Source organism: Callorhinus ursinus, unplaced genomic scaffold, assembly GCF_003265705.2.
Source record: "Callorhinus ursinus isolate GAN/ISIS: 27379988/994484 unplaced genomic scaffold, GSC_fseal_2.0 scaffold11, whole genome shotgun sequence".
Lineage (NCBI taxonomy): Eukaryota > Metazoa > Chordata > Mammalia > Carnivora > Otariidae > Callorhinus > Callorhinus ursinus.
This window is the reverse complement of record NW_027397073.1, coordinates 35,850,233-35,865,154: the sequence shown is the minus strand read 5'-3', so window position 1 is coordinate 35,865,154 and position 14,922 is coordinate 35,850,233. Positions and strand designations below refer to the sequence as shown.

The 14,922-nt window shown below is 42.3% G+C and overlaps 1 protein-coding gene across 5 annotated transcripts in view; it reads left to right on the top strand.

Moving 5' to 3' along the window:
* Positions 1–14,922, top strand: part of FHOD3 (formin homology 2 domain containing 3) — a 449,329-nt gene that overhangs the window by 282,981 nt on the left and 151,426 nt on the right. For all 5 annotated transcript variants that reach the window (XM_025886682.2, XM_025886681.2, XM_073898306.1 and 2 more), the window contains exon 9: positions 5,504–5,647. In XM_025886682.2, the coding sequence (XP_025742467.1) occupies positions 5,504–5,647 (144 nt within the window). The remainder of the gene's footprint in view (positions 1–5,503; positions 5,648–14,922) is intronic.

The window sequence follows — 14,922 nt, the reverse complement described above, 5'->3', positions numbered from 1 at the left end:
CCTCCCCCCTCTCCCCCTCCCTCCCTCCCTCTCCCTCTGCCCTCCCCTTGCTCATGTGTGCTTGCTCTTTTCCTCTCTCTCTCAAATAATTTTTTTAAAAAGAATGTAAATCCGCAAGTTTTACCCTAAGAAAATAGCTTACAGTCCAGGAGAATTGAAGGCACTCTTGTTCCACTGCTTATTGAATTCTGACTGCTGGGGGCAGGTCCCATCTTCCTTTTATGAAGGTGATATCATCCTTGTGCTCTCTTCCCTCCCAGCCCATCCCCCCTGGTCACCAGCTGGGAGGGCAGTAGTCGTCTTAAGGATCCTTCCCTGGAGAGGGTGCTGACCCCATGCTGCCCTGGGACAGCCCACTCTCCGGACCGGAGTCCCTTTCTCCTTGAAACTGCGGTTGGAGGGGGGTATGTCCTTCAGATGGCTCCGCCCTAGACCTCAGGAATCACAGTAACCACCCCATGGGCCTGCCTTTCCTCCCTAGGCGGCTGGGCATAGGCCTACAGTACCAATTGCAGTGATGGGTGGTTCTTCAGAGAAGGTTCAGCATCTCTTCATGAAGTACAACTAGAGAAACATTTCCCCTGATGAACGGGGGACACATTAGTACAAAGCATTATGAGAAGTAATTTCTACTAGATATTAAACGGTTGTGCAAACTCTAAGGATTAAAACAATGTGGTCCTGGCTCTTTCCTCAGCAGACAGATGATGGGGGCAGAGGACCTCTGAGACAGACCTCACCGCATGCAACAACTCCCCCAGGACTGCCGTCAGTAGGGATGGTTTAGCATCATTCATGATTGCGGATGGGGCTGTGCTAAATGGAAATAAACAAATACGTCCTTTGACAGATACTGAAATGAATTTCAGACAGGTTAGAGTTCAGTGTAACACATCAGACAGTAGAAAAATGCGAAGTAGAGGTGAAGATTAATTTGTCTCTGGTAGGTGAAGGGTATGTTACTCATCAAACCTGTCAAAAAGAATCCAAAGGGAAGGACATAAAACTATAAAAGGATCTTATTTGTAAAATGAAAACCACAAACAAATGCTAAGGGCAAGTGGCAAATTGGGAAATTGCCAACAATGGGGTAGAAAATTATACAATCCTCAATATATTAAGAACCCAGTGGAAACATGAAGGACATTAAAGCTATTAAGATGAAAAGAAATATATAGTAAAACAACAAACATTTTCCCCCCGGGTCTCATTGGCAGGCATTGCTTTTTAATGAAATGCCATCTGTTGATGAGGACCCACAAATTCTTCTACAGTCCTGGTGGGGAATGGGCAGTACTTTTCTGTAGGATAACCCTAAGAATTCTATTTATGTTTTCAGATGTCTTTGTGAGTTGACCTTACCTTGTAATTTTAAAGCAATTTTCTGTTGTTGCTTTTTAAGATTAAGGTCATCTATTTCCTGTCCTTTTCAGTCAGTGACATTGTTTTGGAAACCGTGGACTTCAGCAAAAATGGATTTTTCCCTCTTGCCTGGGGTTTTCCATTGTAATGCTACCCATCCTATTGGTGGAGGCCATGCTGGGCCTGATGGTCCCAGCAGCGTCGGCGGGTGTGTGTGGGCAGTCTGCTGCCAGTCACTGGCAAGGACCCAGCGCGTGTCACATTCTCCTTGGCTTCAGATGGCATTTAATGTCCAGGAATTCCTCACTTACTCTTTCTCTTCTGGCAGTTCTGTCTCATCTTTTATTAGCTCTGGCTCAGGGGAAGTTGAGGAAGGTCCTATGGACGTTACTCTAAATGTCATCCTTTCCTCAAAAAAGGTCAAATAAACCACTGGCACCCACCTTGGGTTTGTTTTCCTTTGGTGAATGCTAGGCCTGTTTATTGCCCCAGTGAGTAAAATCTTCTGAGATCCCAAACAAAGAAATAAATTGAAATGTTAATATGGGTCTGGAAAAAATTCAGACTCTGAAATCTGGGCAATTACTATATTGCTTTTCTAAGTTTTCTTTCAACAAAATGAAAGATGGACCAGTAACATGGAATTCGAAATATGAACACTTTTATGACAAAACAAGGGTGCTATATTTTAGCCTGCTTAGGGTTCTGAGACTGGCATTTGCTCTCTGTTAAACAGGGACATTAATGGGGGGTTTCCAAGATCCAGAGTAATCCCCCTCCATTCCTGCTCCTACCCCCTGACCCTGTGTTGTCAGGTCTGAAGGAACATCAGAAACTAACCATTTCTCATGCTGCAAGCTGACGTTCTGTGATGCACTAATCCAGCTGAAATCCCCTCAGTGGGAACCCCCCCACTTTGAGAGGCTCAAGTACTGACCACCTTATAGAATAGGAAGAGGCAGATGAGAGGGCATGAGTCACAAGGGGTATTACTGTTATTGTGAGGCTGGCTTGGAGCTTTCAGCGAAGGGGGGTAAGTAACCTGGATAGGATTCATGCTGAGTATTCACCTTTATTTTTACATTTCATTTATTGTTAATTACTGTCCCAGAAACTTGTAAAAAAAAAAATTCAGCTGTATCGTTGTAAAACTCGTATAGCTATGCATAATCTTCAGAGTTAGGATATAGAACATTCCCATCTTCCCCCAAATCTCCCTCATGTTAGCCATTTATAGTGACCTTCCGATTCCCTCTTCCTACCCCTGGCAACCATTCTCTAGCACTATAGTTTTGTCATTTCATCAGTGTCAAATAGAACCATACAGGATAGGGGTAACCCTTTGAGGCCGGCTTCTCTCACTCAGCATAATGCCTTTGAGGCTGATGTGTTACTGAGGGTATTAATGGTTGTTCCTTTCTGCTGCTGCGTCATATTCTGTTACATAGCTACACCACAGTGGATTCTCCCATTGAAGGAGATGGGTTTTTACAGCTTTTGGATTTCACAAATAATGTTGCTCTGAAAATTTGTGCACTGGCATTTGCCACACTGGTTGCATCCTATAAGAAAGATTTGATGCAATCAATGAGAACCCAGGAGAGGGAAAGGAAATGTCTTTTAGGACAGAAATTTCGCCCTTGGAGAGATGCTTGTGAAGATTGACATGTCACCAGTCCTGCCAAGACGAGGTCTGAGAGAAAGCAGGAAGCGGCGGGGGGCGGGTCATGAGTGTCATCGGAAAGTGAAGGCATCAAGAGATGTTTGCCTCTCAGACTTCTCGGGGGTAGCTGCACCTTTGCCAGAAGGAGGCAGTTTAGCTGTGAGGTATCAGGGTAGAAATGGGAGGACAGGACCCAGGGAGTGGTGGGGGCATGGCACAATTTGCCCAGCATGTTAGAGAATCAACTGAAAATAGGTGAATGTGTTTCTAGGATGGAGAGTCCTCTTTCCCTGCAACTGAAGAAAAGCACCTGTATTTGTTGGTGGCAAAAGGCCATCTTCCCTGCAGCTACACATGGAAGGGGGTGTACGTGGGCTTGGCTCCAGCCCAAATTTTCATGGTGGAAATGACAGATGACCTATTATTGAGCAAGTCTCCTTGAGTCTGTTCGGTTCTTTGAACCTAATTGTTTAATTAATAGAAATTCCCCCCTGCCCATCATGGTTGGGCTTGCTAAGGCAATGGGAATTAGGTCCTGGAATTTAACCCCCTGGAAACTTCGGTAAGAACTGCAGTTGACTCTCAGCAGGGAAAAGAGGAAAGAACAAGGGAAGGGAAAGAAGAGATGAGGAGGACCCTCTATGGCTCATCGTGACCCCCACAGTTGAGTAGAAGGTTTTAAATCCAACATTAAATGTCAACCTACCTAGGTTCCTCAAATGGAGAATTTGGCAGAGCCCGCAATCAGGGCACCTCCATTCACCAGCCCTACCCTGGCTTTGGGGTCCCGTTTTCTTTTCCTCATCTTTTAACAGGTTCAAGGGTTTTCACTAAAACCAGAAGAGGGATTGTTCTGATAAGATTCTTTGAAAGGCTGCATGCTTTTTCGTTTAGGTCGGGAGCCAGGGACCACTCAGGGGACTGTTGTCCGCTAATGCAGAGATGCTGCCTTACCTGGCACCTGCAGGCTCTGGCGTGTTCTGTTGCACTTGGCCCCTTAGGTGTGAGCACCTGTTTATTACGGAGTCTGGTTCACAGCCTCCTGTTCTGGATCCTTGCTGGGGCCCCTGATTAATTAAGTCATCCCATCCCTGTTATTTTTCACTCATTTCTGATCTCAACAGCAGTAAGTTGTGTCCTCTTTGTTCAGCATTGAAAGGAAAAAGCCATTATTTGGGTGATGAATAGACATTCTTTCCAATTATTAATAGCCCCCAAATAGAAGCGTTGGAAAAGTTGGTGCTGTGAACCGTTCTTAAGACAGTGTTGGTCTTTTGCAAGTTCAGAATAATTTTGAAATTTATATGCAGGGCTTTTGGAAATACAAAGGCAATGAAATAGGGAGTAAAGACCTGTGTTTGGAATTCCAGGCCAGAATAATTTGTGCAAAAGCATGAGTGTGTGAGGAGAGGCGAGGCTTCTGCCCCAGGTCTGCAGGAACTTCTCGTTCCCTCAGGCAAACCCCTTCGCTCCCCAGGCCTCATCTCCCGACTCACGAGATAAGGGCTTGCAGTAAATCACCTCTAGGGTCCCTCCAGTTCTGAGCAGAAGCCCTGTCTGAGAGATCAACCTTCTTTTAAGAGACACAGAATTCAAAGAGAAGTCAGCTTTTCTCACCCCTTGGGTTATCTTTTCGTCTCTTGGTTGCTGCTTTGAAATTTCTCACATTTTCCCAAATTTCATAGACCCAGGGGAAGGCCTACCAAATTGAAAGAAAAAAGAATCATTACATTGTTATAACTCCAGCTGTTTTGGTAGATTGATCCTAACAGGAGTTTCTAATCACTGAGCATGTTAGTTTTCTATTGCCATGTAACAAATTACCACAAATTTAGCAGCTTAAAACAACACAGTTTCCCTGGGACAGGCTCCAGGCACTGCCTAGCGGGGTCCTCTGCTCAGAGGCTCACAGAGCTGTAGTCAGGGTGTCGACCAGGACTGGAGTCTGGTCTGAGGCTTGGGACCCTCTTCCAAGCTTTTGTGGTTGTTGGCAGAGCTCATTTCCTTGCAGCTGGAGAACTCATGGTGGCTTGCTGCTTCTTTGGGGCCAGCAGGATAATCTGTCTCCTAGTCTCTGAGCCCCAGAAATGCCTAAACCTGCTTTTAAATGGCCCGCCTGATTAGGTCTGGCCCACCAAGGATAATCTTCCCTGTGATTAACTCAAAATCAGCTGATTTGGGTCTTGAATATCTGTAAAATCCCTTCGCCTTTGCCGTGTAATGTAATTCAATGATGGGAGTGTCCTGCTTAGACTCAAGGGGAAGGGATTATACAGAACCTCTATACCAGGGGTGGGCTCTTGGGGTGCGTTCTGCTTATCACACTAAAGGAGTTTTTTTCCAATGATCTGGTCATCTGTCTTGGTTTGTCCCATATAGTTATAATCCTGGCCACTGGCTACCCTGCAAAAAAAAAAAATGCTTTGAGAGCCTTGAGACAGTTCCCTAAAACATGTTCATGTCCTGTTCTTTCTTCAGACTCTGTCTGGATTGCCAGACCAAGACAGCTTCTACGATGTGGTGGACTGCCTGGAAGAACTGGGCATTGCGGCCGTGTCCCAGCGGCACTTGAACAAGAAAGGGACCGACCTGGACTTGGTGGAGCAACTGAACATTTACGAGGTAACAGCATGTACCTTCTGGATGGCATCGTGCAGCTTGTCAGAGGCTGAGGTGAACACATTCTAGACGGGTGGTTCTGAGTGTGGGGTGGCAGCGTCCACAACACCTGGGAGTTTACAAAACGTGGGTTCTGGGCCCCTGCCCCCAGACCTCCTGAATCAGAAACTCTGAGAGTGGGCACAGCAGTCTGCGTGCTGCAAGCCTCCAGGTGCTCCTGGTGTTCAAAGGCGAGAACCCCTGCTGGAGGAGACACTTGGTCGCTTGCTTACTGTTCAGGATACCACACAGCTCCTCCCTTTCCTCTGCGGTCTCTTTTGCCTTGGTGTTTTATTTGCTATTTAACGCCATTGTAAGGAAATAATTAAAAATTTAAAATATCAGCATAGATTTTACCGTTCATTTTTACTTCATGTAATGCCAGTTCAAAGTGCAAATATAAGAGCATTTAACTTCTACGCAGAATCCTATGCCATTTCCAGTTCCTAGCTCCTACAGGCCTGTGTATTTTGTTCCTGCCAGAACAGTGGAAACACCATACAAGATGAACTCTATTTTTTACTTCACTTCTTGATATGTGTTCATTCTGTTAACACTCTATCTTCAATTGACTGATGAGTAAGGGAGGGCTGGAAGGAAAAGGAACTGTGGGCTGCCTCATCTTTCCAATTTTTCTATGTCATTTCAGCGTAAGTGGTTTACTAGTACAGCAGAGTAACCCAGGTAAGAAAGGATATGGTAGGACCCTTGGGTTGCCATCTCTGTGCATTCAAAGCCAGTTTTGGTTTGCATGGAAGGCCTCTAGGGCTCCAGGGCTGTCCATGCCTCTCCTTAGTTACAAGGGAACACACTTAACCTTGTACTCATTTTGATTCTCACTGAACTCCCGTCTCTTGTGCATCTATCAGCACTCTCTGCTAATGTGTGCAAGGATTGGCACACGTGCATATTGCATCTACTTCCCCTACTCATGCACATGCTCCATTGTCCCATTGGACTTCACTTATAAAACATAATTTTAGGGGCACCTGGGTGGCTCAGTCAGATAGGCATCCGCCTCTTGATTTCGGCTCAGGTTGTGATCTCAGGGTCGTGAGATCAAGCCCCGTGCTGGGCTCTGCACTCAGTGTGGAGTCTACTTGTCCCTCTCTCTTTGCTCGTCCCCTTGCTCGCTCGCTCTCGCTCTCAAAAAATAAATGAAAAAAACCCCCACAAATTTAAAGATAAAATTAATAAGAATTTCAAGCTGGCCAAAGAGTATTAAAGCAAGCACAGAGCCCTGCAGAGTGGGAGCATGGAGCCCTGCACATCACACCCATGGCACATCCATGAAGGAGGCCTTGATTGGGTTACACATCATGGCTTTGTGGCCTTGTTCACTCGAGTTCAAACTGTTACCTGTGGGTTAGTTTTAAGTCAAATGCCCCCTTATTAAAGTTTACTTACCTGATGTGACTCTTGTGTGGACTCTGAAGGTTAGAGCACATTTTACGAGTAGCAAATCACATTCCTTTTTGCTGATCCTCACTCTCCCAGTTTCCTTCCATGGCCAGAAGGGGGCAGAATCTGGAGCTCTGATTCCACTTGGACGTGTGACAAAACGGGAAAGCTTATTACTTTAGACACACGCTTACCCATCATAGTGGTGTGAACTAGGCTATCCTTGAGGACTTTGTCCAGAATGTACTCATCATCCCAAAAAGAAACCCCATACCTGTTAGCGGACACTTCCCATTTCTCCCTGCCCTGCATACTACATACCCCCAAAACCCTAATCTAGTCTCTCTATGGATTTGCCTTTTCTAGACATTTCCTATAAATGGGACCGTACAACATGTGACTTTTGTGACTATTTGTCACTTAACATGTTTTCAGGGTTCATGTTTTAAGCATGTATCTACTTTGTTCCTTTTTGTGCTAATGTTCCATTGATAACACGACGTTTTGTTTATCAGTTCATCACTGGATGGACTTTTGGGTTATTTCCATTTTTTGGGCGGCTATGAATAATGCAGCTGTGAACATTTGTGTACAAGTTTCTGTGTGGATGTACACTTTCAATTTTCTTGGCTGTATATCTATGAGTAAAATTGCTGGTCATATGGTAACTTGATGTGTAGCTCTTTGAGGGACTGCCAGACCATTTTCCACAGAGGCTGTACCTTTTTATTTTCCTACCAGCAGTGTAATGAGGGTTCCAGTTTCTCTTCATCTGCCTCAGTGTTTATTATTGTCCTTGTTTAAAAATTATAGCCATCCCAGGGCGCCTGGGTGGCTCAGTTGGTTAAGCGACTGCCTTCGGCTCAGGTCAGGATCCTGGAGTCTGGGGATCGAGTCCCGCATCGGGCTCCCTGCTCAGCGGGGAGTCTGCTTCTCCCTCTGACTCTCCCCCCTCTCATGTGCCCTCTCTCTCTCTCTCTCTCATTCTCTTTCTCAAATAAATAAAATCTTTAAAAAAAAATTATAGCCAGCCCAGTGGGTGTGAGGTGGTACACATTTTGGTCATGATTTGCATTTCCCCAGTGACTAATGATGTTGAGCCTCTTCCCATGTGCCTATTGGCCATTTTTCTAATTTTTTTTTTTTTTTTTTGTGGAGAAATGTCTGTTCAGATCCTTTGCCCATTTTTAAATTGGGTTGTTTTGTTACTCTTGAGTTGTAAGAATTCTTTATTCTGGATACTAGATCCTTATCAAATATAAATTTTAATATATTTTCCCAGTATTGTTCCACTTCTGACCTAACTGATCAGTCTTATTCACAGTGATATACATTTTTAATCTTTCCTTTTTCCGCTTATAAAAATGATATGTACTTATTGAAAATATAAGCATAAGAGGAAAAAAAATCACCCATGGTTTATTACTAACCACGGTTAACATTTTGGTCCATTTTTTCTAGCCTTTTTTATACATATATAGGTGTGTGTTCTTTTTTTTTTAAGATTTTATTTATTTGTTTGACAGAGAGAGAGACACAGCGAGAGAGGGAACACAAGCAGGGGCAGTGGGAGAGGGAGAAGCAGACTTCTCGCCGAGCAGGGAGCCCGATGTGGGACTCGATCCCAGGACCCTGGGATCATGACCTGAGCTGAAGGCAGACGCTGAACGACTGAGCCACCCAGGCACCCTAGGTGTATGTTCTTAACTATGGAGATAGTTGTCTATATACAGTGTTGTGTACTGAATCTTTATTGGTAAATATGTTGGAGCCATTTTTTTTATCATTAAATCTTCAAGAACTTAATTTTATTAGGAACACAATATTCTGTCTGTATGCATGTACCATAATACATACAGCCAAACTCCTTTTTTTTTTTTCCAGATTTGGATTTCCAAACTTTTTGCAATTAGAAATGCTGTTATGATGGACAGCTTTTTTCATAAATTTTGTGTGCATGGCTAGAGTCCTTGGAGGGATGTTTCCCAGTTAAGAGGCTCCATTGTGATTTTACGGGGTAGAAGTGGAGAGACTGATGTGTAATTCACTATTTGCTATAAGTCATTGTTATAAAAAGTGACAGTTGAGGGACAGAACAGAATTGCCTTTGTATGGAGGGATCAGAAGAAACTGAACCAGAGATCCTTGTTATCAGAGCTTAAACCTTCCCATAGCCCCACCCAGCAGGCCAACTCTTCGTGTCCCTGCTCTGGGCATCTTCTCCAGCTGAGCCTCAGTTTCCCCAGTTATCTGCTCTGCTTTTTGTGTTTCATTACCACTGGTAAGTGGCATTGGGAAGCCAATGGATGGTGGAGGAGTGTATTCTTATGGCTCCTAAATGAGAGGTTAATGTAAGAATCCTAGAGATGGAGAAGGAAGGTGCTAAAGACAGTTCACTGACATGAAGGTGGAAGGTGGATTTTTTCCCAGTACAGATACCTTTTTACCTTAGCGCCTTCCCCCCAGTCAGACCTCCCATCTCTGAGACTTTCTGCTCAACCAGAGGGTTACATGAATACGGCTTTGGATTCTACGTAGTCAGTGTATATTGGAAGACTGCATAATGCAGGTGAATTTCCCATTAGTGAGCCAACTGGGAGAGAATTTTGAGAAGTGGCCTGGATACCTACTCCAGGAAACTTCCTGTTTCAGGCTGTACCTTCCCTTCAGCCTGCCTGACTCTCAAGCTACCTGCCCATCTCCCTCTTCCCCTTTACACCGGCCTTTTCAAAAGTTGTTCTGTGTTCATCATCTTCCTTTTATCCAATTGCATTTGCTTCAAACCTTTAGTATCAAGGTCACATCATTCACAAATACAGCAACTGTGTGTTATTTAAAGAATAATAAAATAAATCCTTTACCTGTTGTGATGGTTAATTTTAGGTGTCAACTTGACTGGGCCACAAGGTGCTCAGATAGTTGGTCAAAAATTATTCTAAGTGTGTCTGTGAGGGGGTTTCTGGATGAAATGAAGATCTGAGTTGGGAGTCTGAGTAAAGAAGATTGCCCTTGCAGTGTGGGCAGGCCTGATCCAATCTGTGGAAGGCCTGAGTAGAACAAACTCTCTCTGCCTGATGGTAAGGAGCTGGGACAGAGGTTGCCCACTACCTTTGAACTCCACCTGAGACTAACCCCCTTGGTTCTCAGGCCTTTGGACTGCAAATCTTGGGTCTTGTTAGCCTCCACAACCATTAGAGCCAATTCTTTATAGTAAATCTCCATGCATATTCTATTTATTCAGTTTCTCTGGAGAATCCTGACTGATAACCTCATGAATTTATGAATTAGGACATTACTAGGAACTCGGAAGTGTCCTTCATAGCCCTCCCTGGTGTCATCCCACTAATTCCCAGCACTGTTCCTTTCTTTATACTTTTACCCGAAAATCACTTATTCTGTGAGCTAACACAAAGGATCAAATTATCAGATCAGTTGACAGATCAGAGATCTTGTTATCTAGCTGTGCTAATCTAGTTATGCTAATAATCTCAAGAATATAGACTATGGAGGTGCAGAGGGAACAGGGAAGGGTCTGTCTTAGGTCTTTTCTTCATGCATCAGACGTGTGCTCTCTGGCCCAGAAGAGGCGAGGTCTCCAAGTGGGGATCACAGGTCCCCTTGCCCAGTGAGGAGTAGTCCATTATGGGACATCTCTACTACATAGCTCAAAGAGTCATGGCTCACGAGCCCATACATCTACATTTATTTACTACAGGTAATCCTCAGCCAGGTGATCCCTAGACAGTCCTGTCCTGGTAAGGGCATTCCAGAAACAAGAGCTCTCATTTTAGCAAATATCATTAGGCTATTTATTAGGTGGCCTGGTTATTGGCATCCTTAACAAAAGATGAGAAAGAGTCACTTGACTTTTTTCTTTCTCCAGAGGCATTGCTCTGTAAAAGGAGTGAAGAGGTCAAAGCCCAGCTATTTTAACTCCTTCCTCCTATTCTGTATCCTTAAACAACATACTGTTTAATTATGTCTGTTCTCAAACTTTTTATAATGGGAAATATATCATTTGTACTCTTTTACAGTTTTATCATTTGCTTATTTTTTTTTAAACCTACCCATATTGGGGCACCTGGGTGGCTCAGTTGGTTAAGTGTTGGAATCTTAAATCTCAGCTCAGGTCATGATCTCAGGGTCGAGAGCCCAAGCCCTGTGCTGGGCTCCATGCTGGGCGTGGAGCCTACTTAAAAATAGAAAAAACCTACCCATGTTACTGTGTGGCATTCTCGTTTATTCATTTTCACTGCTGGTGAATGTATGACTATTTACCCGCTGTTCTGGTAATGGATGTTGGTTGGTTTGTGGTACTGTTGCCGTGACAAACAGTGTTGCCATGAGTGTTCTTGTACTTTCCTTTTTGTGTGTATATGCAATACTTTTTTATGTTTAAGTATGAGTTTTATTCTTGCTTTTTTTTTTAAAGATTTTATTTATTTATTTGAGAGAGAGAGAGAGAGCCCAAGAGGGGGTAGGGTCAGAGGGAGAAGCAGGCTCCCTGCTGAGCAGGGAGCCCGATGTGGGACTCGATCCCGGGACTCCAGGATCATGACCTGAGCCAAAGGCAGTCGCTTAACCAACTGAGCCACCCAGGCGCCCCACTTGCTTTATAAAAATATTTAGAAATTTGTCTCCTCTCTGATGATTTGATAGAATTCCCCTAGGGAATTGTGTGGGCCTGTGTGAGGAGAACGAGTGACAGAGAGAGAGAGAGAGAGAGTGTGTGTGTGCATGCATGTGCAGAGGGCAGGAGGAAATCTTCGGTAACTCTTTACTGGGATCAATTTTGCTAAATTATATTTTACCAGGAAATCATTAATTTCTTTTGGACTTTAAATGGATTAGCAAAGAGATGTATAAATAATCTCCTATGAATGTTTTTGATTTCCTCTGTTTCAGTAGATATTTTCCCTTTGATAGTTCATAATTTTTGTTTGTAATTCTAGATGAGCAAGTAGTTTGTCTATTTTGCTGGGGTTTTTTAAATAATAATTTTGACTTATGTATGATTTGCACTGCTTTTCTGTTTGTAGCTCAATACTTTTTAAAGATTTATTTATTTGGTTTGAATGAGTGAGAGAGAGAGAATGCAGGGAGGAGAGGCAGAGGGAGAAAGAGAATCTCAAGCAGACTCCCCACTGAATGTGGCCTGGAGCCTGACACAGGGCTCAGTCTCACAACCCTGAGATCACAATCTGAGCCAAAATCAAGAGTCAGACGCTCAACCTACTGAGCTACCCAGGTGCCCCTCAATACTTGTTTTTAAAATTGAGGTAGAGTTGACATACAATATCCTATTAGGTGTACATCATAATGATTCAATAGTTTTATACATTATGAAATGATTCCAGGATAAGTCTAATTATCTGTCACTGTACAAAGTTATTACAATATTATTGGCCATATTCCCTATGCTGTACATTACATCTCCATGACTTTTTTATTTTATAACTGGAAGTTTGTACCTCTTAATCCAATCCCCTTCATCTATTTCCCCTGCCCTCTGAGCCCATCCCTACTCTGGTAACACCTTGTTTCTTGTATCGACGTGTCTGTTTTGTTGGTTTGTTTTGTTTTTTACATTCCACATATAAGTGAAATAATATGGTATTTGTCTTTCTCTATTGGACTTATTTCGCTTAGCATTTTAACCTCTTGGTCCATCCATGTTGTTGCAAATGGCAAGATTTCATTCTGTTTTATGGTCGAGTAATATTCCAGTGTGTATATATACCACATCTTCATTCATCTGTCAGTGGACACTCAGGTTGCTTCCATATCTTGGCTGTTATAAATAAAACTGCAATAAACACAGGGGTGCTTATGCCTCTTTTGAATTGGTGTTTTCATTTTCTTTGGAGAAATACCCGGACATGGGATTGCTGGGTCATATGCTAGTTTTATTTTTAAATTTTTGAGGAATCTCTGTACTGTTTTCCAGAGTACACCCATTTACATTCCCACCAACAGTGCACAAGGGTTCCCGTTTTCCCACATCCTCACCAACACATGTTATTTCTTGTCTTTTTGATAACAGCTGATCCTGACCAGTGTAAGGTGATATCTCACTGTGGTTTTGATATGTTTCCCTGATGATTTGTGATGTTGAGCATTTTTCATGTGTCTGCTTGCCATCTGTATGTTTTCTTTGGAAAAATGTCTAAGTCTTCTCATTTTTTAATTGGGTTGTTTGGGAAGTTTTGGAGGTTCTTTATATGTTTTGGATATTAACCCCTTATTGGATGTATGATTTGCACATATCTTCTCCCATTCAGTAGGTTGCCTTTTTTTTTTTTTTTTTTTGTTTTGTTGGTGGTTTCCTTCACTGTACAAAAAGCTTTTTAGTTTGATGTAATCCTGTTTGTTTATGTTTGCTTTCGTTAACCTTGCCTGAGGAGACTGGTCCAAAAAGATACTGCTAAGGTTGATGTCAAAGAAGTTATTGTGTGTTTTCGTCTAAGAATTTTGTGGTTTTGGGTTTTAGATTCAAGTTTTTACTCCATTTTGAATTTATTTTTGTGTATGGTAGTAGAAGGTGGTCCGGTTTCATTTTTTTTGCATGTAGCTCTCCCATTTTCCCATCACCATTTATTGAGGAGCCTGTCTTTTCTCCATTGTATATTCTTGCCTCCTTTGTCAGAGATTTATTGGCCACATAGGCATGGGTTTATTTCTATTCTATTGATCTATGTATCTGTGTTTGTGCCAGTATCATACTGTTTTGATTACTGTAGCCTTGTAATATAGTTTGAAATCAGGGAGCCTGATAACTCCAGCTTTGTTTTTCTTTCTCAAGATTGCTTTGGTTATTTGGGGTCTTCTGTGGTTCCATACAAATTTTAGGATTATTAGTTCAACTTTGGTGAAAATGCCATTGGTATTTTGATGGAGATTGCATTGAATCTGTAGATTACTTTGGGTAGTAGGGACATTTTAACAGTATTCTTCCAGTCCAGTAGCATGGTATATCCTTCCATTTATTTGTGTCATCTTCAGTCTCTTTCATCAGGGTTTTATAATTTTTAGAACATAGGTTTTTCACCTCATTGGTTAAATTTAATCCTAGGTATTTTTTTGGATGCAATTGTAAATGGGGTTGTTATCTAATTTTTCTTTCTGATAGCTCATTATTAGTAGATAGAAACATAACCAATTTCTGTATGCTAATTTTATATGCTGTAACTTTACTGAATTCATTTATTAGTTCTAATTTTTTTTTTTTTTGGTGGAGGCTTGAGGGCTTTATATAGTATCATGTCACCTATAAATAGTGATACTTTTACTTCTTCCTTTCCAATTTGGATGCCTTTTATTCTTTTACTTGCCTAATTGCTGTGGCTAGGATTCCAAATATTATATTAATTAAAAGTGATGAGAGTTGGCATCCTTGTCTATTCCTGATCTTAGAGGAAAAGTTTTCAGTTTTCACCATTGAGTGTGATGTTAGCTTTGGGTTTGTCATGTATGGCCTTTATTATGTTGAGATATTTCCTTCTATACCCACCTTTTTGAGAGTTTTCACCATAAATGGATATTGAATTTTGTCACATGCTTTTTCTGTACCTGTTGAGATGATCATATGATTTTTATCCTTTGTTAATGTGATGTAAGATGTTGATTGATTTGTGGATGTTAAACCATCCTTGCATTCCTGGAATAAATCCCCCTTGATGATGGTGTATGATTTTTTTAATGTATTGTTGAATTTGGTTTGCTAATATTTTGTTGAGGATTTTTGCAGCAATGTTCACTAGGGATATTAGCCTGTAGAGTGTGTGTGTGTGTGTGTGTGTGTGTGTGTGTGTGTGTGTGTGTGTGTGTGTTGTCATCGT